Source organism: Myxocyprinus asiaticus, chromosome 41 (genome assembly GCF_019703515.2).
Source record: "Myxocyprinus asiaticus isolate MX2 ecotype Aquarium Trade chromosome 41, UBuf_Myxa_2, whole genome shotgun sequence".
NCBI classification, from domain to species: domain Eukaryota; kingdom Metazoa; phylum Chordata; class Actinopteri; order Cypriniformes; family Catostomidae; genus Myxocyprinus; species Myxocyprinus asiaticus.
In genome coordinates, this window is record NC_059384.1 from 6,180,169 (window position 1) to 6,207,473 (window position 27,305).

At 35.4% G+C, this 27,305-nt stretch overlaps 1 protein-coding gene across 3 annotated transcripts in view; it reads left to right on the forward strand.

The window, feature by feature from the left end:
- Positions 1–27,305, forward strand: part of LOC127432158 (arf-GAP with GTPase, ANK repeat and PH domain-containing protein 3-like) — a 234,131-nt gene that overhangs the window by 110,734 nt on the left and 96,092 nt on the right. For all 3 annotated transcript variants that reach the window (XM_051683011.1, XM_051683012.1, XM_051683010.1), the window contains exons 2-6: positions 1,545–1,603; positions 7,564–7,651; positions 19,266–19,351; positions 24,531–24,672; positions 27,031–27,165. In XM_051683011.1, the coding sequence (XP_051538971.1) occupies positions 1,545–1,603; positions 7,564–7,651; positions 19,266–19,351; positions 24,531–24,672; positions 27,031–27,165 (510 nt within the window). The remainder of the gene's footprint in view (positions 1–1,544; positions 1,604–7,563; positions 7,652–19,265; positions 19,352–24,530; positions 24,673–27,030; positions 27,166–27,305) is intronic.

Here is a 27,305-nt window from a genome sequence, read left to right on the forward strand (position 1 = left end):
TTTTTTTTTTTAAAATCAGCATAAATTAAAGCCAGTACAATAAATACTACTATACTATGCTGATTTATAAAGATGTTTGTTCTAAATTGTATATGATTATTTTTGCATTACACTATTGATTTTTTCTATTTTGTGAATTAAGAATCCAAAAACACTGTTATTTTTTAATCATCATACATTAAAGCCAGTACAATAAATAGTACTCTGATGTATAAAGATGTTTACATTTATAAATAATAAATAATTATTATTTTTGAATTATAGTATTGAGCATAAGATTTTGTGCATTGAGAATCCAAAAACACTATGATGCAGATTTGTTTATTTTATTTTAATTAGCATAAATTGAAGCCAGTACAAAAAATACTACCCTGATGTATAAAGATTTTTATGTTATAAGAAATACATACAGTTTTTGCATTACATTATTGAGAATGAGAATATTTAGCATTATGGTTCTAAGAATCGGATGTGCTTAATTGTCATGACAGAAATGTAACAATGCAAAAAATCTTAATGGTAATAAAAACAAGCTTTTTCTGTAAGCAAAATATAATTTCTTATACTTCCTTTTGATTTTTTTGTTGAAATATCACCTGGGCATGTTCTAGTCATGTTTTGTAATATTCGCTCTTACGGGGGATTCAGTTGTTATTGAGTTGTCATTTTTAAGGAGTCCCTTACATGTACCATGTTAATAATTGACAAAAAGATTACAATTTAAAAGCATGTAGATAACTGATCACTCAGTAACGTTTTGCTCAGATCTGTACTAAAAAACAAACAAATGTATTGTGAGTTACTGCAGTTTACATGTTCCCAAGTATCTTTTTAACTTCTGTTCATTTGCTTTCATGAGATTGAAAACAGAAGTATTTAATGGAGTTTCGAAGCTTAGTGCCAAGACACAGTGGGTGTTTAATGGATTAGTGGTAACAGGAACACCAGGCTTTCTGAATCAACTCACACTCCCATAAAGACAACAGATGCCTATCGTGGATCTTGCCTAATCAAAGATCTAAAATCAAGTGTAACGCTAGTATATCAACACAAACCCCTAACCCTAATTATGAAACGTTGGTATGCAACGTCACGCTCCGTTTGTGCCGTGGACTTGAGTGATACTGTACCTCAAATGATGAGGCTTACTTAGGAGAGGCGGACTATTACTTTTCCAAGTGATTGAGTCATATCTAGGGACCAAATGTCATTGAGACATGTGGGTTGACAATTTTTGACTTGAGCTAGTAACGAACCACCCATAGCAACCACCCAAAACACTTTAGCAACCACCCAAAATACTTTTGTAAGTCCATAGAAATGCCCTTTCCACCACCTAGAACATCCTCCAAACATCACAGGAGGATGCACACACACACATTTTCTGCCGAATTATTGTTCACGAATTACTTCATAGCAACCCTGAATGATGGACATGAAGGACTCTTCTGTGTCTAAGAAATAGCATACATTGTCTTTCAAATTTATCAAGTGAAATTCGTTATGTACTAGTTTACTAAAGTTTGCTCTCTCTTTCTTTCCAGACTCCTTTGTCAACAGTCAGGAATGGACATTGAGTCGATCAGTACCAGAGCTCAAAGTGGTAAGTGTTCTTTTAAAACCCTTAATATGTCATTTTAATTCAGCTCAGATCTCTTTAAATTATGTGGAACAGTTTTCCCCAGAAATCCTGATGTGCAGAAATGCACATGTCCATTGTGGTTATTCAGTATGCAGTGACACTACTCTGTGTCACTCTCTGTAACAATATGTCTTTTTGACATGCTCTGGAGTGTCACTTTTGGTTTTTTTCTGCTGACATCCCCTCGGAATACCCGCCAAAAAAATAAAATACTGTATTCACTGGCACCTCATACACAATATCACTGTCAAAACATGACCAGAATAACTTTTCTAAACCCATAATTGACAGTATATTATTCTCTTAAAGACACAGTTCACCTAAAACTAAACATTCTGTCAACATTAACTCACCCTCATGTAATTTCAAACCCATTTGACTTACTTTCTTCCGTGGAACACAAAGGAAGATATTAGGCAGAATGTCCATAGACTGACAGCCTTAGTCACCATTCACTTTAATTGTAAAAGTAAATAGATCATTTAAAAGCATTTAAAGCCAGTGTATATGGATCATTTTTAAAGCATTTAATGTACAGTATGAATAAACGTACACAGATCATCATTGTAACAGCTCATTATGACGCAACATCGTGAAACTTTATGCTTATGAAACTTTTACATCCAGTACCCTGTAAGGACGTTTCTGTCTGAAGCCTGTGGTGTCCTCTTGCATAATTAAGTTCTCATCTGGGTCTTCATTATAGAAAAGGACTGGAAATCTGTTAACGGTGCACATCACCCTGTGATAAACCCAAACAGTGTTTAATTAATTCCTCTAATGTAAAGGATGGAGGAGGAGGATTTTTGATTAATTTAATCCTTTCATTAGACTTCACCCTATGGGAATCTTTGGAGAACAAAGGTGGATTGATTCTTGATCCTTCTCATATGGATATTGAGGTGCTTGCTTTGTGGTCTTTGTGGGATGGAACGGATTGAGTCTTTTCATGTTCATGAGGAAAAGCAATATTCAGTCCTTCTCTGAAGGTTAGGTTGTTCCCAGGAATGCATGATATATCAGTGACCAAATCAGTTAGCGTTTGTTTTATTATCAGCATCGATCTGATAAATAATCGTTATGATTTTGAAGCAGATTATATCAGAGGTAGTTTTTAGTATTTATCTTTAATACTGTATATTCAAATTTTTTAATGCCTGATCAGCAGTTACATAAATACTCAAACCAGCCCATCTGGCACCAACAATCATGCCACAGTCCAAAATCACTGAGATCACATGGCCAGACTGGTTCGAACTGACAGAGTCTACGGTAACTCAGATAACCGCTCTGTACAACTGTGGTGAGAAGAATATCATCTCAGAATGCTATTCTGAGATGCGGGTTGGCGCTGTTTTGGCGGCACGAGGGGGACTTAAACAATATTAGGCAAGTAGTTTTAATGTTGTGGCTGATTGGTGTAGATGTATAATATCTGCTTTTATATTGACCAGAATCTGCACCGATTTCTATAGAATAAGATTTCCACAGAATTTCCACCTGTCATTCATACAGTTCTACAAATCTCCCACCCTTGCATGTTTGTTTATTAAAACTTTGGCTTATTTGCCAGAGTAGTACTCTACACAGTAAAAAAAAAAAAAAAAAATTTTGAAAAAAATATGTTATGATATTATATTTTTTGACATTATAACTGTTTTATTCTGCTTTCTAAAGACTGGTTGGAAATAGTGAGATTAATCATGATTATCTTATTCTGTTGACAGCCATAGTTTGTAACGTTAAAAGCCAGTTATTTAATTTTGCAAACATGTATTTTTCTTGGGTCTTCCTACATGAAAATTTAAAGCTGCCTTTATATTTTAGGAAGGGGGGTCCCTTGCAGGGTCCCTCGCAAGGTCCCTCGTCACACAAAATCCTTGGTATCAAAAAGTTTGAAAGTTTGGTTTTACCATGTTTAAATAATCCATTTCACAGAATTCCCCAAATTTACCCTTAAAATCAGCATAGAAAATGTGATACTGCAGATTACATCTGGACCTATTTATTTATCGTAACATAATTATTGGTAGGCCCACACTGAATCTGCACTACTTTTTTTGTGGCTGGAAACCTGCAGAAGTATGTGGAATGAATTAAGTTATTGTAAATGTGTCAAATATGCTAAAAAATCATCTGTTATGACTCATGCTGTCAGTCGATTAAAAGGTTTTAATTGCGATTAATCGCATAATTTTTTTAGTTGATTGTGATTAATCAGATTTTAAAAGTGCTGAAATAAATGCATTTATTTACATTGTAGGAAAGAAAAGAAAACATTTAACAATAATGCTTTATTAACATTTTTCAAACAAAGCCTTTTACAGTATAAAGATAGAAATGCACTAAAATAGTACTAATTCAAGTAACATTAAATGTTTCCCCATTAATCTGTCGGTAGACTGTGGCTATCCGCTTTGCTACAGCAGTCTTGAAGCCGCGTTCATGATTCGCGTGAGGGCGTCAATGCCAGCATGAAGCGGTGCATTGAACTCCACATAAAATATGCTTGCAGACAAAAATGTCTCATCAGCATTTTGGTGATAGTTAAAGGTATTTTCCCGGTTCAATACAAGTTAAGCTAAATTGACAGCATTTGTGGCATAATGTTGATTACCACAAAATTAATTTTGACTCTAATTTAATTAATTTTGAATTAAAGGTTGACTCAATCCTCCTTTTCTTTAAAAAAGCAAAAATTGATGTTACAGGTCCTTACAATGGAAGTGAATGGGGTCAATTTTTAGAGGGTTTAAACACAGAAATGCAAGCTTATAATTTTATAAAATAATTTGCATTAATTCTTCTGTTAAAACTCGTGTATTATTTGAGCTGTAAAGTAGTTTAAATTGCCATTTTTACAGTCGTTTCAGGGTTTTAGGGTTTGTTGACTACATCATCGTGGTAACGAAGTTGTACAGTTGGGTATAACTTTACACAGAAAAGGTTTATAAGTGATTTTGTCACACTAAAATCATGTTTACACACATATCCTTTATGTCTTGTGGTTATACTTTTGAAAAAGTGAGTATTTTAACGTAAAATATTGGCTCCCATTCACTTCTATTGTAAGTGCCTCACTGGAACATCGATTTTTGCTTTTTTTAAAGAAAAGGAGAAACGAGTTGAAATTTATTTTTGTGGTAATCAACATTATGCCACAAATGCTTTCGATTGATCTTAACTTGTACTGAACTCAGAATATTCATTTAAGACTCGCCGTGCTTCTACCACAGAAGGTAGTTAAAATGCTCCTTACTTAGGCTGAAAAATACTTTATTTCTGTCACAAATCTCATCTGTGCTTGTTTTGTACAACAAATAGCGTTAAAGGTGCACTCAGTAACTTTTGTCTTTGTGTCATCTTGTACTTACACTGACACCTAGCGGCTTGGATGCAGCATCATTTAAAATTAATAGTTTTCTGTTTCAGATGACATTGTAGAAATTCACTATTCACAGTCAGCCATGATTACTTTAATCAATGAGTGAAAGTGTCAAATAACAGGACGTTTAATGAGATTCAGCGAGTATTCGGCTGGTCATGTGATTCTAACATGGCAGCCCCCATGTGCGGACCCTCTCCATGTAGAATAAAACAGCTTTTATAAGGTTACTTATATGACTGGAGTCCTCATTTTAATGTAAGTGCTCATGATTTCCTAAATATACTGCAAAAATACAATTCATGTCTTTAGGAGTTAAACTTTTTTAATGAGGAAAAAAAATGCACCTTAAAGAGGTCCTTTCTCATTTTATCACTAACACTGAAGCGCTGTTGTGTGTGTTGCAGTGTAATGACACTGGGTGGACACATCACAAAGGTTCCACCCTTACGACCAGTATTTAAGCTGGTTTATGCATTATTATTGATAAATGCACGATTAAGAAAAATTCATGTGTGAAACTTTTTTAATAAACCGCATTCGTTAATGCATTAATTTTGACCACTCTAGTTATCACCCTTATTGGTAGCAGAAAGCATTATCAGTCAAAATATTCATAAGAAACCTGCAAGGGACTGAGGTTGTGCAGGTATTCAAATTCTGCAATAATCGGCTGATCTTTCTACAGAATTCTGTGGGTGGGTAGTTGTCATGTTGCATTACGTGACTCTTTTATCAACATCAAGATTTTAGCTTAAAACCTTTAGGAATGTATGAGGTTAAATGTACATTGATCAGCCACAACATTAAAACCACCTGCCTAATTTTGTGTAGGTCCCCCTCGTGCCGCCAAAACAGCGGCAACCCGCATCTCAGAATAGCATTCTGAGATGATATTCTTCTCACCACAGTTGTTCAGAGCAGTTATCTGAGTTACCGTAGACTTTATCAGTTCAAACCAGTCTGGCCATTCTCTGTTGACCTCTCTCATCAACAAGGCATTTCCGTCCACAGAACTGCCCCTCACTGGATGTTTTTTGTTTTTGGCACCATTCGGAGTAAATTCTAGAGACTGTTGTGTGTGAGAATCCCAAGAGATCAGCAGTTACAGAAATACTCAAACCAGCCCATCTGGCACCAACAATCATACATGCGATTATCTAATCAGCCATTCATGTGGCAGCAGTGCAGTGCATAATATCATGCAGATATGGGTCAGGAGCTTCAGTTAATGTTCACATCAACCATCAGAATGGGGAAAAATGTGATCTCAGTGATTTGGCCCATGGCATGATTGTTGGTGCCATTCAGGCTGGTTTGAGTATTTCTGTAACTGCTGATCTCCTGGGATTTTCACACACAACAGAATTTACTCTCTAGAATTTACTCAGAATGGTGCCAAAAGCAAAAAACATCCAGTGAGCTGCAGTTCTGTGGACAGAAACACCTTGTTGATGGGAGAGGTCAACAGAGTGGCCAGACTGGTTCGAACTCATAAAGTCTACGGTAACTCAGATAACCACTCTGTACAACTGTGGTGAGAAGAATATCATCTCAGAATGCTATTCTGAGATACGGGTTGGTGCTGTTTTTGTGGCATGAGGGGGACCTACAAAATGTTAGGAAGGTGGTTTTAATGTTGTGGCTGATCGGTGTATATGATAGGTCCTGCAACTGGTCACTGTTAATTTCTTTTTTAATCACTTTAATTTTTGAAAGTAAAAATATTCCTTGTAGTTTCACAAAATGTTACATGAAGTCTACATTAAGTCTTAAATCTGCATGCATAATAATAATAACAATAATAGTAATACAGTTATTGATTTTAGGAATATAAGCATGCTATACTGCAAGACATGCCAATTTCCCAAAAGTTTTTCAAGTCAACTACCTGTACCTGGATGAGATTAGTCCAAATTTATTTTACCAGTGCACACCTGATCGTTTCACTTTCAAAATGTGTTTGCAGAAGTTCTTCCTTCCCAGTCAGTTCTTTCAGTATTTTAGGGGGTTTCTCTGTCCTCATTATGTTTGGAAAATTGTCCGTACACAGCTGGGCGGAATTATTATCTCACTGTGCAGGAACAGTCGTCCTCTCACAGACTGTCAGGCAGAAGAGTGTTGCACCAGGTGTGAGGAAACTCCTGAAGTTGCTTCCTCTATGCTCGAGAGAGTGTTTTTTATGAAAGAAGGGATGCCGATTCATTAGAGGGAGGTCCTGGATGCTGTAGGGAAGTTATCCATCTGTTGGTGGTGAATAGTTAATGAAACAGATTTTTCGCTTTCAGGCCGAGAGGGTTACTCAATAAATGAAGGGGTGGTCGCTTTCGTCCCTGTTCTTAATTAGAAGTAAATTGCTTCAGTCACTAAGAGATAAGCAATGGATGTAGTCAGTGCATGACATGGCAGGCATCACTATTGCTATTGTTCATATTTTAGGTCACTTTTGTAGCATTTTATATATTTTTTTCTCCACAAGTCCTCTTGTTATTTGTTGCTAATATGTGTTCTGACTCATGTCTTTTTCCCCATGCAGGGCATCGTGGGAAACCTGTCCAGTGGGAAGTCGGCGTTAGTTCATCGGTATCTGACAGGAACATACGTCCAGGAGGAGTCGCCTGAGGGTGAGTTAGGCTGAGTGTTTGACAGGGCCAGTCATCCAACAACACTTCCTGCTGCGGAGCAGACTTTTGCTGTCCATGAATTTGTAACATCTCCTATGGTCATCTGTGGCCTGTATGATTTATTTGTTTATAAACAAATTACTTAAGCAGCTTTGTTTTAGGTCAACATAGTGGTTAAAATTCCAAGTTTAGACACAAGCAATAAGCTTCTGTCACGGTGCTGCATAAGGGCAGATGATAATTCATTAAAGTGTGTTATTACTCTGCCACTAGTGGCACCAAACAGAATAATAAAAAAAATGTTTTCAAATATTCCTACTTCCTTTTTTTTTTTTTTTTTTATTTAACAGTTTTTATTAATTCCATAAATAAATCATATAAGCATAACATAAAATACGGAATCAATTATATACATCAAACCCCACACCCCCCCACCCAACACAAACACGCACTACAGTGGTCACCAACAATTAGAACATTAAAAAAAAAAAAAACTAATAAATAAATAAACATGAAAAAAAAAAAAAAAAAAAAATATATATATATATATATATATATATATATATATATATATATATATATATATATATATATATACTTTCAAACAACATCATTTATTCTAAAATAAATCTTATGGACTGATGAAAAGAATGTCTAGTCCCTCCCAGATGGGTTCAGAAGTCTCCAAATATGTGTAAGAACAAGATTTGTACAAATCCTGTGAAGCGTCACTGTTGCTCTAGGGGGCTTACACACTTTTGCTTCACTATGATCAAGGACTGAGTCCATCAATAGATTAAAGTGTCCTCTCAATATTATATCATAAGGGGTGCCAACGGTTTGCAACATCCCTTCAAGATCTGTTAAAAAGCCCTGATTTTTAGGTGTGTAAATATTTGCCAAAATAAGACTTTGCCCCTGAATTTCTGATAAAACAATAATGACTCTTCCTAATTTATCTTTAATCTGCTTGAGACCATTGAATATAATGACACCTCTGCTCTTACCTGAGCCAGCACTAAAGAAAACATGTCCACTCCATATCTTCCCAAATTGTTCAGCTTCCAGCGAGGAAAGATGAGTTTCTTGAAGAAACATTATATCATATCTCATTCGTTTAATAAAATATTTAATAAAATAAAATTATAACGATCACATTCCAACATTACAGCAACAATCAAATCCCAAACTTACCCCCGAACCAAACAAACCGAAAAAAGAAAAACGTGCGCATTAATCCCTAACAGTCCATGTACGCCTACGAGAGCCCCCGCGACAACTTTGCCGTCGGATTGCTCAAGTCTGGTGCTTCTATACAAATTTTGTGAGACAGAATTACACAACAGAAAATATTCTATAAAACAAACTCCAGCCAATAAGCAAAAATACAAATAAAAAAATAAAAATAAACGTGTAGATGTGTGTTCCTCCACAAAACAAACTCCAGCTGCTAGCGGAACCGGCACACACACACACAAAAAAGGGGGCAATTCAGTATCCTCGGGCAGTCAAACGAATCGTTACGTGATTGCAACACATGCCCTAATCACTCCAAAGTCCTGCAAGAAATATTCCACAAAACAAACTCCAGTGGATAGGAGGCATAAGCACCAAAAACGTGCAGATTCATCCACATAAATGTCCCGAGGGAGTGTTATCCTACAAAACAAACTCCAGCCAACACAAAAAGAAACGAAAAAAGTGGCCATTTTCCTCGGACAGTCAAGTGTATGTTCAGTGAGTCAGGCCCATTAGGCAGCAACATGAAAATCACCAAATGGCTTACTCACTCGATTGTCTTTATGAAGGACATCGCTTGCTGTGGACATGTAAATATTTTGCAGTCATCCTTAGTATCTATTCTCAGTTTGGCCGGAAACATCAGAACAAAAGCGACCTTCCGTTGATGTAAGAGTTTCTTGCATTCCTTGAATCAATCACGTTTCTCTCTTATTGAATTCTGATTTTGTTCAAAGTCTGGGAACAACAAAATGTTGTGGTTCTTTCAAAAAAGCCTTCCTTTACTCCTCACCTCACGTAACACAAGATCATTATCGGATGATCTCAGAAATTTGGCCAGAATTGATTGGGGCCTGTCTCCCTCAGTGGACCTCCAAGCCGGAACTCTGTGAGCTCGCTCAATTTCCATATTATGGCCTGTTATGTCGAGCAGACTCGGGAAGAGCTCGTCTAGGCATTTCATCATATCTCGGCTTTCTTCATGCTCAGGAAATCCAACAATTCGGACATTGTTTCGTCGATTAGGATTCTCCAAATCCTCCAGTTTTCCCAGAAGCGTTCCAAATCTCCCTTGGTCGCTAGCGGATTAGCAGCTAATTCCCTCTCCGATGACTCCAGATAATCGATCCGTTTCTCGACGTCCGCAACTCTTGTAACCATCTCAGTGAATTTCGTCTTCATGGAAGTGAACGATCGACATACTACAGCAAGATCCTCCAAGTCTGCAATGACCTTCGTCAGCATTGCTGACACATTCATCAATTCACGCCGGATTTCTTTCAGTTCACCGTCCGAATTGAGTCTATAGGGGAGGGGAATCAGCCCGAGCACGTAAGTTTCTTTTAATATCTCCAGAGCCTGAGGAATTTGATTTCTTTTGAATTGTCTTCCCAAAACTATTAAGGATCAGGGTGTATCGAATCTCACCAGTTTGTGACACAAATATTATTAAAACTAGCATTAAGTGTGCAGAGCTCGCCGTTCACACGTCCGACCCTCGCATGACACCCATGAGATTTCTATTACTACTAATTTATTCATTTAAAAAAGAATGTTCTGGGTTTAAACTAATTTAATTCTGTGAAAAGCATGCTTTCAATTACTACTAAAAATTATATTCACCTATCCCTCAATTTGTAAAAACATACACAAATTGTGTTTTCAGTCATGCATGTACAATTGAAGTCTGTGGGACAAGGCTTTCCACTTTATTAAATGTTAGGTAACACTTTACAACAAGGTTCCATTTGTTAACATTAGTTAATGCATTAAGTCCCGTACACACTTGCAGCGACTTTATCGCTCGATGTCGCTAGTCTCTGTACTGTGAAGTCGCTAGTGGTCATTAGTCATTCCTACTGCTGCTGCTCTAATGTTATTGGAAGTATGATCACAGATGAGGCATTTTTCTAGTAAAACTACGATTTCATTCAAATTTCACAAGGAATCAGTTTTCTTGTCCCTAAAACTGCACATTCTGCATGGAAGTGTGTTTTTATATGAATTGCAGCAGTGCTCATTGCATCATATCATTAATAAGATGAACAAACTATCAATGCATTAATCAAACTCACTCAGACTGCCGACAGTTTCTTTTCCATGCATCATTTTTTGTTATTTCCATGTATGTGGTTACAGACAAATCATATAGAATGGTGAAATCACTCACAGAAACTTTTCTGTCTTCCCTGCACTCAACTTCATTATCTCACAGGAGACGGATGATGTGAGCTCCACTGACACAGTCTTCACTCTTATTGGTTGTCGCTCCCAAAAGTCGCTCCTCATTTGCATGAAGTTAAACTTTTCTCAACTTTGTCGCATTGCTCGCCACACTCGCATCTAGTCGCCAGAGGTTGCTGTCGCTCGTGTCGCCGGAAGTCGCCAGCTCTTATTGAAAATGAATGGGATCAGGTCTCTTTGTCTCTGGAAGTCGCTGCATGTGTGTACGGTGCTTTAGGTATCATAAACTAACAATGAACAATATATTTTTTACAGCATGTATTAATCTTTGTAAATGATAATACAATTGTTCATTAATTATTATTAATTCATTGTTAGTTCATGTTAGTTAATAGTGTATTAACTAATGCTAACATATACAACTTTTGATTTAAAAAAATGTACAGGATTGCTATATGTTGAAATTAACATTAACCAAGATTAATAAATTTGTTATGTTAACAAATGTTACCAAATGGAACCTTATTGTAAAGTGTTACCCATGTTACAATATACACCGTTTTGAAAGTAGAGCCAAATGAGTCAAAATTATTTCTCTAGTAAATAATCGACATGCATGTCATAGATGCCATCCATATATGTATGTTAACTTGTATAGAAAGGAATGTTCCGGGTTCAGTACAAGTTAAGCTCAATCGACAATATTTGTGGCATAACGTGATTTTGACTTGCCTCTTGTTTATCGGAAAAAATAAAAATTGCATTTACATTAAGGCTCTTGCACTGGAAGTGAATGGGGCCAGTCCATAAAGTTAGCACTTTTTCAAAAATATGGCCACAATATACAAACATTATACATGTTAACTTGATTTTGCAGTGATTAAAATTGCTTCCTTACCTTATCTGTGTAAAGTTATATCCAATATTACAACTTTGTTGCCATGGTGATGCAAGGCTGGTAAACCCTGTAAACAATTTTATCGCACTAAAATCATGTAGAACAGGGATTTTATCACACTACAGTCATGTTAACACGTGTACTGTTTGTCTTGTGGCTATACTTGTGTATTTTAATGTTTATGGACTAGCCCCATTTACTTCCATTGTAAATGCCTTGCAGGAATTACAATTTTTAAATAATAATAAAAATAAAAAAAACACATTCCATTAATGAATATCACGGAGTCAGTACAATGGTAATGCAGGTTTGGAATAACATGAGGGTGAATAAATTATGGCAGAGTTTTCATTTTTGGGTGAACTATCCCTTTATCTTGCATTGAACATGGCAATAATGTGCTTTTAACAGTAGATAAAAGTCACATTGCTTAATAACAGCTTAAACGTGCAGTACTCCGGCCCAGTAGGTTTTGTTGAAAGCTTAACTGTACATCCTGTTCCACTGTGGAAGAAAATAGGCTTTGAAACCTGTTGTGACTTGAATGTGGCTTGCTCAGTTCACCCCCCCCCCCCTCCCCAGTCAAATTCTCTGCCTCTTGCTCGTACTGGACTGTGGTGTTGAAGTGGAATAATGCTTGATAAATGCGTGATGAATTGCTCCTCCTAAGATTAGTGTTAACACACACCTGAATAGCACAAAATAACAAGGCCCAAACAAAAATTTCTTGATTTGAACAGTAACATGTTTTCACTCGGTATTACAAAATGTTACAAAATTCGAGGGCAAAATATCAAAGTCTCTCTGTGAGATGGTTATAACTCTATGCACAAGCTCTGACAGAAGTCATTTTTGTCTATATTGATTTATCATTAAATATGAATGCTGGTCGTGTTCTGTTATAAATGCTCTGGCTTCCCTGTGGCCTGTACCAAGGTACAGTGATGAAATTAGATGGTAATACCAAAGAACTTTGAATTATAGTTGACAAATACATTTGGAAAGTTCATGTTCTGCGGTAGGACATGTTATACTCTGTTTGAAACTATTTTAAAAGAATGTTCAGGGTTTAGTACAAGTTAAGCTTAATGGACAGCATATGTGGCATAATGTTGATCACCACACACACACACACACACACACACACACACACACACACAAAACTGTTTAATTTGTACCTTGTTTATAAAAAAAGGAAGAAAAACTGCTGTTACAGTAAGGCACTTATAATGAAAGTGAATGAGGCCAGTCCATAAACGTTAAAATACAAACTGTTTGTATGACTGTTAATGTTGACACCTAGGTTTACGTTTTGTGGCTATATATATATATATATATATATATATATATATATATATATATATATATATATATATATATATATATATAATTTTTTTATTTTTTAAGTGTGTATTTTAACGTTTATGGACTGACCCTGTTCTTTTTCATTGTGAGCTACCGTAATCTTGACTTTTGCTTTAAAAAAAAAAAAAAGAGAGAGACATTATGCCATAAATGCTTTCGATTGAGCTTAACTTGTACTGACTCCGGAATATTCCTTTAAGCAGCATTTTGTTAATTTGTTTTAATTATGCATGCAACTTTTGGGACTTTAAGAAGCTACATGGCATATTTGTTCTTAAAGTATATATATATATATATATATATTTTTTATTTATTTTTTTATTTTTATTTTTTGTCACCACAAGACCATTTAAAATTAAATAGAAAAAGCAAAAAAGGTGATTTAAAATGTAAAAAAAAAAATAAAAATAAAAAATTACAGGACGTAAGATATACACTTTGCTAGAGTACTTTTCACATAAATTGTGACTTAAATATTGATGTTGATTAAAAAAGTCCATGGACACTTTATGTAACAAGTAACCATATACTATGGTGATATATGATTACCACATTCATGTGTATATATATATATATATATATATATATATATATATATATATATATATATATATATATATATATATATATGAGTGGTATATACATGGTACTTAAAAGGTACTTCAGAGAAGACCACGGTATATGTCCAAATAACATTGTAATAAATATCTGTAAGCTGATGGGAAATATGCAAAAGACTGAGCTGTTTCATGCTTTGTAGAATTGTAACAAATAATTAAATATTCAAACAAATATTCGGCTGTAAGAGGAAAAACAAAGATTGCACAGAAATTACATTACATCAGTGATTAATACAATTGTGATTCATACTGCATGAAGTGTTGGCAGACTTTCCTGGCTTTATTAAGCATTGCTCAAGTGAAAATGACCCTAATGTCTCCTAATCGTAATTTGTTATCTGTTATTTGCTGCTGCCTGTACTGCACTGGCAAAGCTCTTGAGTTTTCATGCCGATGTGCCGCCCCTCCGATATCTCAGGTGTTGCCATGGCAACAGCAGGTCAGGCAGCCTGGCCTGCCGCCACCAGACCATGTCATCAATCCTCAGCATTTACTTTTGTGTGACAGTGTATAGATTAAATGTTTATGCCCTTTTGCATTCAATTCAACTATCCCTTCAAAAATCAAAACTTTTGGACAGCTATTTGCAAGAGTCTTTGAATAAGCAGGAAACTTGGCTTAAGGGATTTTTTGCTGGTCTTTTATAACATGTTTGGACATGCTTTACCAACAGCAGATGAAATTATCACCTACATTAAAATGGTCAGTGATTGTGGAAACACAATTAAGTTCAATTATTTATAATTACACCAAACAGTTGCCTGTTGAAATCTGATGTTTTGGTGCATTTCCACCTTTTATTAGTGGTGTTTGCTAAGGCAAACATCACTATTATTATTGCTCATACATTGGTTTCAAACAAATGCCTGGTCGTCAATAAAACAGATGAAAAAATTTCATAGACTTCCATCAAAGGAGGGAACCGAATCAGAGACCAGAATATCATAGATGAAGACCTGGAGGCCAGTGTTTTTGACTTGGGCCAATAAGCAACCACCAAGAACACCCTAGTAACCATTTAGCAACACCCTAGCAACCACACAGATCACCCTAGCACCATGGCGACGACTTTTGCAGAGGCAAACATATTTTCCTCTGAAAGAGTAAAAAATGAGTTTTAATATCAGGTAGGGACATGTTATGCTCCGTCTTGTTCATGCAGAGCTGCTATTTACATCCCTATTTACATTCTCTGAGGCAGTAGCCTACTTCATTGCTCTTGTGCATGACTCTTAATTAGTACAATTGACTCCAGGGGTCACTGAACTTAAAAGTAAGGATTTGCAGTGTGACACGAACTCTAGCAGCTTTCAGTCATGCACTTTGCTACTTGCAAACATAACAAAAGAGCAGTTTTTGACTGCATGAAGGATTTTCTCAGACTTAGCTGCTTTAACATTTCGATTTTTGGAACGTTCAAGCATTCATTCACACGGTTTACAAAATGTAAATTCTCCCAGGAGGCGTTCGATGACAAAGCTCCCTAATGAATTTTCCATGCAGGACATGAGTTCAAATAGACCTGAGATAGATCAGATGATAAAGTATCAAAGCGAGGTTATGTTCTAAATGGAGTACTTGCTTACTAGCTACTTCATATTGCACAGTATACATTGTATAGTGCCTACTGTAGGCCTGTCATGATTATTAAATAATTGACTGATTGCGGTTATTTGATCTAACCGTGGTTATTTGAGATAACCGGGATTTTTGTGCACTTCAAATTCCAATCTCATTTTAATGTCCAAATAAGGCGAATATATTTTAAGCGAATATATAAATGCCATCAATGGCGCGTTTGCGTCATTCAGTTGTACTCCGAGTGTCACTGGGCCGGACTGCGGATGTCAACCAGAGCAGCTCCCTCTGGCAGCTCCTGTCCGGAAGAGCATGTGAGGCGCTTCTCATGTGATCTGATGTGCGCGCCGTCAGCAGAGGCTCACGCCAAACTCCCGCTCCGTCTTCACTTTAAACGAACGTGTAATGACAAATGCCCCTGGTCATAGCGGGCTCATACACGCCGTGTTAATGACACACAGTGATGCAGTGGAGACGCACGCTTTATTTCTGTGGAGAGATAAAATGATGAAACAAATCTTATGAAAAAATAAGGGCTCATGGTCTAATCAAAGAACGTTAAAATAACAAGTGAAAGTGAAGAAATTAGGACAGAAATATTTTAATATTGCATTATATTATATATTATATAATAAAAATATATAAACAAATTATATATTATTGTTTTGTTAAAAACATTATAATGTAAAATATGATTTCCAAAAAACAACCGTGTAAATATAAATTGACCAAAAAGAGAGACATTTTAAGTATTTCCAAATATTTTGATATTTTAAACGTTATTTTTCCTGTCATTCATTTTTAAAGCCTTAAAAGGAAATCATATATCCCTATTTTATTATTTGATTTATATATTATAAGTTAAATATGTAAAAATGATTTCTTAAGGTGTATGAAGCACACATGCACCTTAAGAAATGACAGTTTATTTTACAATTAAATGTGAAAGCCCTAAAACAGACAATTAATCATCATAATCGCAATTATTTGTAAGACAATTAATTGTCAGCCAAATTTAATTTCCGTGACCGCTATAGCCTACTGTTTGTTAAATAGTAGTCTCTAAGTGAAACAGTAGGGTTAGGTTAGGGTTAGGGTTAGTAGGCATTTTGTATGGGATACATATTTATTTTGCAATTTGTTTTGTGAAGATGACCGGCTGACTGTATATTATCTCGCTTATTACATTGCTACTATTAAATGGACTTAAAATGATAATCATTTGAGTTGAATGTACACTATTATATGAGTAGAAAATGAGACAGCTGAGTCTCCAGAGACACTGAATTCAACCTCCGATTTGAGTCGGAGTTCAGTAGGGTGCTTATATTGCAAATTTGATCCGTTTGATTTGATCATTATACCGCTTTTTACAAGACTACTTGCCAAATAAATAAATAAATTGACATGAAATATTGATTTAGGTTTAAATATTTTATTAGCTTACTTTTAACCCCTGGATGGTGTGATTTGACCAATCAGAATAGAGTATTCCAAAGAGCTGTGCAATAAACAATAAACGTTTCAACAGTAGTATGCTACATTGTTGTCACATGACCTCGTCACGTTGCATGTTAGCAGTGTTCAGTTATCATATTGGAAATAAAAATGGATATTTTGCATTTTCAATTAAATTTTGTGTAAAATTGTCATAACTTTTGGCAGTCCGATCAAATAATGAATGATAAAAGAGAAAATTGCAATCGTAATCGCTTCCGGTTAGTTTATCACACTGAAAATGGAAGTTCAAGTTCACAGTACATTGTGGGATACACTTTTCTATGCAGTGTGATCTGTTATTTACTGCACATTTTGGCAAAGTAATATGTCATCTTATCCGGGTATTCTATGCATATTGAAAATGTGCATGCTGTGCACAATATGCATGCTATATATTGCAGAAATAGTAGTAGTAGTAGTAGTATGATAGTGTATTATTTTGAACATCATCAAGAATTTCAGTAATTGCAGACAAGTAATAGTGCCCTCATGAACAATACTCACACTCTTAGAGGACATTTAATCTATGTTGATATTTCCTGCTGTAATAATACATTTTTAAATTTCTATTCTCATAACTAACATCACAAAATTGTTATATAACTTTGGTACATCTAATCACTGCTAATTGAAATTACCTCATGCTCTTAGGTGAACAGTTCAACCAAATCGACCCTCTCCTCCCCAGGCTGTTCATGTATTCCACACACTGACTTGCCGTTTCAACCCATCGTTATGTTCGAGGATCCCAACCCCTCTGCTTTTGTCCCCCTTAGAAGATTACCGGAAATAAAAGCAACTTTTAATCATGGAGAAGGCTCCACAAAATCACAATTTAATTTGGAGAACTCTCAGTGGCATCAAAGTTCCATCAGCTTTCATTGTCAACGGCTGCGAGAAACAGAAAAAAAAAAACACATATCTGTTGAGGAGGGAATAAATGAAGGGGGAAAAAATCAAGTCTTAGATTCGCAGTTGATGTAGGAATAGCTCATATTTTGTATAAGGCTCGCCTAATTTCATTTGTTGGCTGATATTCAGTGTTTATCAATTGCATAATTTAGCTATCAAAATTATATCTGCATACTATGTTTCTTCTTTGTGACGATGTTCGATAAGGGTATCGATATTTATTATCAATATTTAAGGTATGAATGGGTTGATTTTTTTTTTTTTTTTTTTAATCGCAGGAACCATATTTCAGCTATCTGTTGACATCTAAACACTTTAACTGTAGTGCATGACTTGTGATGCGATACATTTTAAGATTTGCATTAAAAAAGTAACTACATTAACAAGCTTGTTCAAGTACAGTCAAATTGTGCGGTACCTTAACTGATAGAGCATTGCACTTGCGATGCAATGGACTGGGGTACGAGTCCTGAAGAGCACGTAAGTCGACACGTAAGCCGAAAGTGTCAGCAGTTGTGTTTTTCATGTAACACTTGCTTTTTATGACACTTTTGGTTAGGTTTACGTTTAAGGTTTAGGGTAGGGTGGTAGGTTTTGTTGATTTAAAACTCCATAGAGCATTAACCTTTAAAACCTCATCTGTTTGGGAGACAGTTTTACTCGCTTTTAGCGCCACACAGTTGACATTTTACCTTGGAACTGCCGCAATACATGTAAAGAACATGTAATATTGTTTTGCTAAAATTTTGCCACATTCACGTGATTAATATGGATCAGGCTCACATTTTTGGGTAATGACAAACAAATCGTTGAATGAGAGTTTTGAACGGACAGTTTGAACCGATTCAAAGACATTAATCAAACTTACCAACTTAAAAGTTGAAAATTAAATCAAATATGCTATTAAGACGTCTGTCTTAACACTCATACTCGCAAGTCAAGATACCTTAAAGTATTATGAAACAAATCTATGTCATGCTGTTCGGGAAAATTAATGGCCAAATAAAAAACACACTGAAATAATCGCGATATTCACAGTGTTGCTTAATTTTATATTCGCAGCAAAACCATTGCAAATATATCGGCAATATTCAATATATCGGCAAGCTCTAGTTTTTACATGCTCACTAACTCATTCACTCACAGTCTTCGACATTTCTCCCTAACACTTCATAACTGCCAGAAGGCATATGCAAGCTGAAAATTGGAAATGTCTTTGTACAAATTGACAGGGCTGGAGGGGTTCCTCAGTTAAATGAGCTGCAGAGAGAAAGATGTTGTAAAATGGTATAATTAATGTTATTCTGCATTCTTGCAGGAGGGCGGTTTAAAAAGGAGATTGTGGTGGACGGACAGAGTTATCTCTTGCTGATCAGAGATGAAGGCGGCCCACCAGAATTGCAGGTAAGAAACTAAGCCAACAGAAAATATATATTTCCTTGAATTACTTAAACGTTTACAAAATTTTTTTGCCAGAACAAAAATAGCTACCATGCCAGTGACTGGTTAAATGCATTTGAAATCATAATTGTAATCACATTTAGCAAACATTTTGGCTAAAATGAACAAAAAGGAACATGTTAAGAAAAAAAGTGTTTTTAGAACTTTTGTCTGAACCAGTATTGAAAGCCAGTGTTGTAACTTTTCCTGGCAAATTGGCCTTTGAATTGCTTAAAGTGTTGGGTAAGTTACTCAAAGTAATCCACAACAAATGACTAATTACTTCTCTAAAATTATAATCAGTTTATTTTACTGATTACCTCATGGGAAATTAATCACATTTCAAATGACTTTACTTTTAAGTTAATTTCCTAAACTGTTAATAGTTATTAGTGTTTGTTTTTCTGCTCAACGATTTTAAAATAATGTCTAATATGATCCTTGTTCAGTGTTGTTGTCCCTTCAGCTGTCTCAGAAACATAAACAGATGTACATATGGACATGATTCATGTAGAGGGCTGCAACTAACGATTATTTTGATAATCGATGAATCTTCAATTATTTCTTCAATTAATCAGATAAAGAAATTTTATTTCCTGTATTTTATTAAAATATGTAATAAAAAAAAAATGATAAAGGGCATAAGTAAAATGATTCATCAGGAATGGACTGGGACTAAAAATCAGCCCAGCAGAGGGCAATGGTGACACGAGAATAGAAATATTAATAATTCTGCCCAGCTGAAAAATTCATAATTATGTTACATTTATATGCTTGTACAACACTGATTACATACATTTTAAGTATTTTAAAATTAATATTGTAGGTTTTAAAATAGTATTGTCACTGATTACATTTTTAGGGCCGAAGCACTGAAAGTGCAGAGCTCTGTAGTGCCCTGTTTAAAATGGGTGTGTAAGATGGCCTCTGTAGCTCCCCCATTTTCACCTGCAGTTGCCAAAATTGGTACATATATAGTTCTCATCAAGCTGAACAACTTTTATACTTTTAATGATTATAGTCATTAGGTCCACCCAACAGGAAGTTGGCCATTTTTAATTTTTTTAATATTGCAGTCTCTGATCTTTTAAATACTCCTCCTAGGGGATTTAGGAGACTGTCACCACATTTAGACAACATAATGCCAAGACATTGAAGATGCTAAATTGCAAACAGATTTTGATATATCGAACGGTGTTGCCATGGCAAGGCATTAAATTAATGGCGAAAAATGGGAAACAGGAAACGTGTCATATCTTCTGTGTGCAATGTGTGATTTAGATCAAAATTGAGATGTATGTTTAGTCTTGGGGGTTAATCACATAGATTTGACTATTTTGGGTCACAGTCATAGCGCCACCACCTGGCAGCAGGAAGTGTGGCTCTTACAGCAGACTTTAAAATAGTCCTCTTGTATTTACTCAAATTGCTTTAAAATTGTTTAGAATAATGTCAAATGCATGTGTCCACCTTGCATTGTTTTCTGGGTGGAAATGGACCAGTTGTGCTTGGGCTCGTCATCGCAGCTTGCAGCTATATTTCTTAACTATTCTTTTCAAAAATATGTGTATGTTTATCCAGTAAAATTATGTTTGCCATGGTATGAATTTACTGGTAGAATCAGACATTACCTTTGCCATTATTAGGAGCACTATCAAATATCAGGACTCTTAGCATTATTATACATTATATTCAGCATTATATACAGTTTAATATACTACAATCATCTGTAAACTCAGTGCAGATTCACTCTCATGCTAAATTAAATCTCATCCCGGTGCTCTTTGTATTACATGTGATTCTTCTTCTTCTTTTGTCCATCGTAATCGATGAGGACCGGCTTGGTCATCCAGGGGTTGAGGGAGTAAGGCAAGTCTGTGAGTGCACAGATGGCTGATGTAAGACATGTGATTACATGATGAGAAACAATCTAAAACACTTTAAACTGCACACTTGGACCTCTGAGACATCAGTGTGACATCAGTGAAAGCTGCACAATTGATTACATTGAAACTGAAAGCACGGTATGATGTTGCACAAGTTTAATCAAAGTGATTGCACTCCCTTTCTCCATTGCGACTGGTTTGATTGACGTGGATGCGCATGCTCGCTTGCTCATTTAAGTTTCTCAGAGAATCTCATTTGGTAAAAACAAGCAGTTTTGCAAAATACACGGACATTCGTGCCTGATTTTGAATTCATAACATGTATACATAATAAAACATATAGAAAATAGCAATGAAATTAAGTCGTGCTGGAGAGAAACAACTCTTAAGTGCATTTAAACAGCACAATCACTCTTTCAATGCACCTGATGTAGCAACCGATCCACATTAAACTGTAGGCTTATTATGATCTTCTCTGAAGTGTTTATAAAGTGCTCTTGTGCGCTGGACAACTTGGGTCGGTGTTTTTTCTGCTTCAGCTTGCCTCCGTTGTTTTTCAAATGAGTTTCATCATGCAACAAATTTTCTACCGGGCTGTGAAGTGACGTCACTGATGGAGCTTCTCTGTGCTCACGGCATATATCCAACTAATCGATAATGAAATTCATTGTCGATGATTTCTATAATCAGTAATAATCGATTTTATCGATTAGTTGTTGCAGCCCTATTCATGTTTTAAATGGTTTCTACATAAATAATATTATTTAGGAAATATGTGTAACCCAGGTACTTGAAGTAATTTACTTAATTGAAAGTCAGTAACTTATCTGATTACAAGAATTTAAAATGTAATTTTTACACTACTTTTTCCTTAAAGTAATTAGATTACAGTAACTAATTCATATTCAAACATATTCAATATGGAGATTTATGTAATCTGGACACATATGGATATGTAATGTAGTTTATGTAGAGAAATGCTGAAGTGTTTACGTTTCTCCATACAAACAGTACTAGTAATACCCTAAACACCTTAATTATCTTGCTCAATTTGCAGCTCCTGGACTGCATGCTGATGTGGCACCGTACTAATTGATGATATCTGAGAAAGTGATATTTTTGGCAAGTTCGAAAAAGCAAAGAATTGTCCAAATAGCTGCTAAAATATTCCGTAATTGTGTTGCCCAGTCCCCATTTGACACAGTCGATGGTAGAATGCCGTTTCTTTTTGAACGGCTGTACTTGCCCTGTGGGGCCCCTTTCTGGGTGGCCCCATTTTCACATTTTGCTGCGGCTCAGTGTAATTATAGTGTGATAGTTCTCATGGCAGTTCTCAGCCGAGCAAAGCGGGGATGAGTACTCGCTTTCTGTGTTGTGAGAATGGGGATTTCAAGTGAAACTTTCCTGCCAGTGTAGCTCCTGGTGGAATAGTCATGGTAATTATTCTCAGTTAGTCTGTGTTTTCTGTTTTGCTGGTTTTATGGTAATGTGTAATTGATTAGAATGCAGATTACCTCAAAGAATTTGTGTATTACAGCCCTTAAGATTTCAAGCAGACGTCAATGAGTGTGCATCTCAGGGCCCAGAAACAATTCAAGTTCCTGGTCACGAAATTCAACTATGGTTAGAATTATTCTCCTGCAGCTACAGAAGACGAAAATAAGAAAAAACATGAACGTGGGCTTCAGCAATAAACAATGAAATTTGCTAAAAATCACTGACACATACCGTACTATGCTGCCAAATGTAACAGGCAAATCACATGGCACATCTACTCCACAACTATTCAACGGTTTCTCAAAGAATTTAAAGGGGATGTGTCATGGAAAATATGGTTATTTAATTAAGCATTTAATTATATTACACAATTAGTTTAATTATATAATTAAGCAAAAGACATGTGAAGTGGTGCGTTACAGTGATTTTAGCATGTATAAGGGATGTTCTTTGGCAAACGTGAATAGGAATGCTTAAAACCAAGGCCAATGCCCACATAAACTCCAAACTTCAACAAACAACATTCTAAAGTTGGCTATTGGATTTAGAATGTTGAAAAGTATAACTGTTATTATCAAAACACAAACAGGGTGAACACACTGACCCAACAAAAGTTTTTGTTGGAGTTTTTTGGGGCAGTGTGAACTGTAGCGCATGGCTTAGAGTGGCTTATTGCTTTTATAAAATGCCAGCAACTGCAATACGATAAAAGGCACCAATGTTCAATAAACGGTCACATTTATAAAAAAAATATAATAATAATAAACAGAATTCAATAAACAGTTCTTCCATAAGTAATATAGTTCATTACCGTAAGGCAACATCCACACTAATGCTAAAACTGTTTTCTGTTTCCTAACATCATCGTTTTCCAAAGTACTAGAGAGCGTTTTTGAAAGTCTTCAGTTTTCGGTGGAGAAAAATGGCATTCCAGTGTGGATGAAATGTATGGAATGGAAACGTATTAGTGTAGACTTGACATAACCAAAAGCTTTTTACGGCTGCAAAACAACGCATTAATATCGAATGTGCTGTCACAGTTGTGCGTTTCACATTTTATGGCTTCGGCTTCAGAAAATATATAAATAAAGGCCATGTCCACACTAATATGTTTTAGTTTGAAAACGTATTGATTTTACTATGTTTACGCCTCTCATCCATACTAGAATGGCATTTTTTGTTCAAAAACTGAGACTTTGGAAAACACCTATTCCAATTTTCTGCTGTAACAGAGAGCGTTTCAAAAGTCTCTGTTTTCAGTGAAGAAAAATGAAAGTTTGAATGTGGATGATGGGCATAAATGTAGCAAAATCAATGCATTTTCAAACGGAAACTATTAGTGTGGACATGGCCTTCGTTTTTCAAATTTTCTGAAGCCAAAGCCATAAAATGTTAATAAATGCACTCCTGTGACGGCACATTCTATATTAATGCATTTCTTTCCACACTGTGTTTTCAATTTTGCTACGTTTACGCCTTTTCTGTGTTTTTTTTTTTTTTCTTTTTTTCTGTTTTAAACTGACTTTCAAAAATGCTTTCTGTGACCTCATACTTTGAAAAATGATTACATTAGAAAACTGAAAATGGAGTTTAAAAACAAAAACAGATTAGTGTGGATACTGTTACAACTTTTTGATGCACAACGCAAGTGAGTTTCAGGGATAAAAAAAAAAATATACCAAATGGAACAAAAGTTGCTACCGAATCGAAAGTATCTTATTTAAAAATGCCCATATTGTTTATGTTCTGTTTGTTTTCAGTTTGCTGCCTGGGTGGACGCTGTGGTGTTCGTCTTCAGCTTGGAGGATGAGATCAGCTTCCAGACAGTTTATAACTACTTCCTGCGTCTCTCCAGCTACAGAAACACAGCAGAGGTTCTCATGGTGCTTGTGGGGACACAGGGTGAGTCATCATACAATTAGTGACTCAGTTATTCTTCTACAATACAGCACAGGACAGACAAAATTGATGTGCAGCGTGCACTTGTTTTTATTAAATCTGGTATAAAACTCTTGCACAAAATGTAACATTCATCGTGTTTTACCAGAGCAGCTGACTAAGAAGTTGCATGTGCAGAAAGCTATAAGACTAAGGGACCGTTCAGACTGAATGCGTTCTTGCGCTAAAAAACAGCGAGACAGAGCAACGGACAAAGATGTACGTCTACCGCATATTTACATAGGAACTCAATTTAACAACAGCGTGGATGGACACAAAAACACATGTGGTGTAAAGGGCTCCGAAGGCTTGTTTGAGAAGAAAACTTACTTTTGTATGCAAATTACATATGTAGTAAGAGTGAGAAATAATAAGTACTTGTAAGCTTTTGGGTGAGTCTCACAAGAAAAGGACAACTTAAAAAAATTAATAAATAAATAAATAAATAAAATGATATATATATATATATATATATATGTATATATATATATATATATATTATATTATATATATATATATATATATATATATATATATATATATATATATATATATATATATTATATATATATATATATATATATATATATATATTAGGGCTGTAGATTTAACGAAAAATAACGTGTTAAAAAAATTAATGCAATTAATCATGTCCCCAGACTGTAATAAGGAATATTCCTTCCATATGAGCAATTCAAGCATGGAGTACCACCTGTTTTCTCCAGGGGAAAGTAAGTGAAACTCTCTGTAAAGGCAACGCACAGATTGTACAGACAGAGAACAAACCACACTTACCAAGAGCAGACAACACAAGATGAGAACATGTTCTTGCGTTCAAACACAGCTTGATGGAGTGCAAATCCGAAGGCAGGGATCTCAGCACGTGTTTTTCTAAGTTTCAAACTTTGTTTTACTTGACACAGCAACCTAAAAATGGTACGTTTATGATGCAACACAACCAAGATGCTCTAAAAGTGTCCTGATGCAGGTGTATGAAGGTAAATCAGTAGCAAAACTCAAGAGCTTGCATATTTGGATTTGAGAACTTGCACAATAAATATTTGTACTTGTAAGTTGAAATTTACACTCACAGCACCGATGTGAAAACTTGTAAAATAAAAATTTGAAGTTGAAAGTTGCAATCTGCACTTGCAGACAATAATTCAAAGCTTGTGTATTGAATTCACAATTGCAGACAAGTAGTCACAAATGTGTAAAATGACATTCACATAAATACAACTACAGACACAAACTTGTATTACACATTAACTTTTGTACTTTAATTATTTTTCACAGTACAACCACAAATAGGCACTTACAACCTCAAATCTGGCACTGCAACTTAAAGTCTTCACGCCTTGACTTTTGCAACTACTTTTGCGAAAAGCCTGTAGCAAAACTCACGTGTGCACTTTTAAAATCCTGATGCGAGAAGAGCAAGACCAGTGTTCAACGGGGGACGGGCAATGAAGTCGTTTTATTGGTTGATGCCTAGCCAATGAATGCCACCAGTGTGGATCGTTAACTGGGGATGTGGATGTGAATAATTTCACTTGCATTATTTAAATGTAACTATAATTGTTTAATCATTATTGAATTATTTGAGGGGCTTTCTCAGCTAATATTTTTGTATGCGATAAATTGCGATTAATTTGAATAAAAAATGTAATCGATTGACAGGCCTCATATATTATATATATTGCAAAACATTTTGCATTCATTTCATGCCAATTAATCACATTTTTCACCATTTCTCATTATCCTAAAAAAAAAAAAAGTTCAATTGTAAGAATAGGCCTACATCATGATAGTATTTTTTTGTAATGCCAAAATTGTTAACGGTCCATAGAATAGGCTTTATTTTCTTTACGCAATATATATATATATACATACATACATAAAAATTACTTATAATTATTCTTTTAGAGTTTTGTTGCATTTTATTATATTCACTTTTGCATTTATTGATATTAATATACAACATTTTTGATGACATTTAACGCACAAAGGTCTGTTTACCCAAAAATGATAATTACTCTTATGCAGTCTCAAACCCCTATGACTTTCTTTCTTCTGCATAAGACAAAGTTTTTTTGAACAAACAAAGATTAATATTATTATTTTTGGGTGACCTTTTCCTTTATTGATGCATTGTATTTAACATTAAAGGTGCTGACACTATAGGTTACAGCAATCATATCAAGAGAAGATATCTGATGAGAGTGGTCCCATGCAAATTGAAACCAGATTTTCTCTCCCCACCTTTTGTTATGCATATATGTCTTATGACATCACATGTTTCACTGTTTTCTCCCTTTTTAGATGCCATCAGTGCTGCCAATCCCAGAGTGATAGATGACGCTCGAGCTCGCAAACTCTCCAACGATCTGAAACGCTCCACGTATTACGAAACATGCTCCACCTACGGCCTTAACGTGGAGAGAGTTTTTCAAGATGGTGAGACGGCTTGATGTGATAACCAGTGTCTTTTTAATACCACTTGAAGCACTCAGGTTTGAGTTTAGCATCCTGGTTTGCAGTTAGCCTTCTCTTTGCATCATGACCTTTAGGGTTAAATGCAACACAACAACACAAGG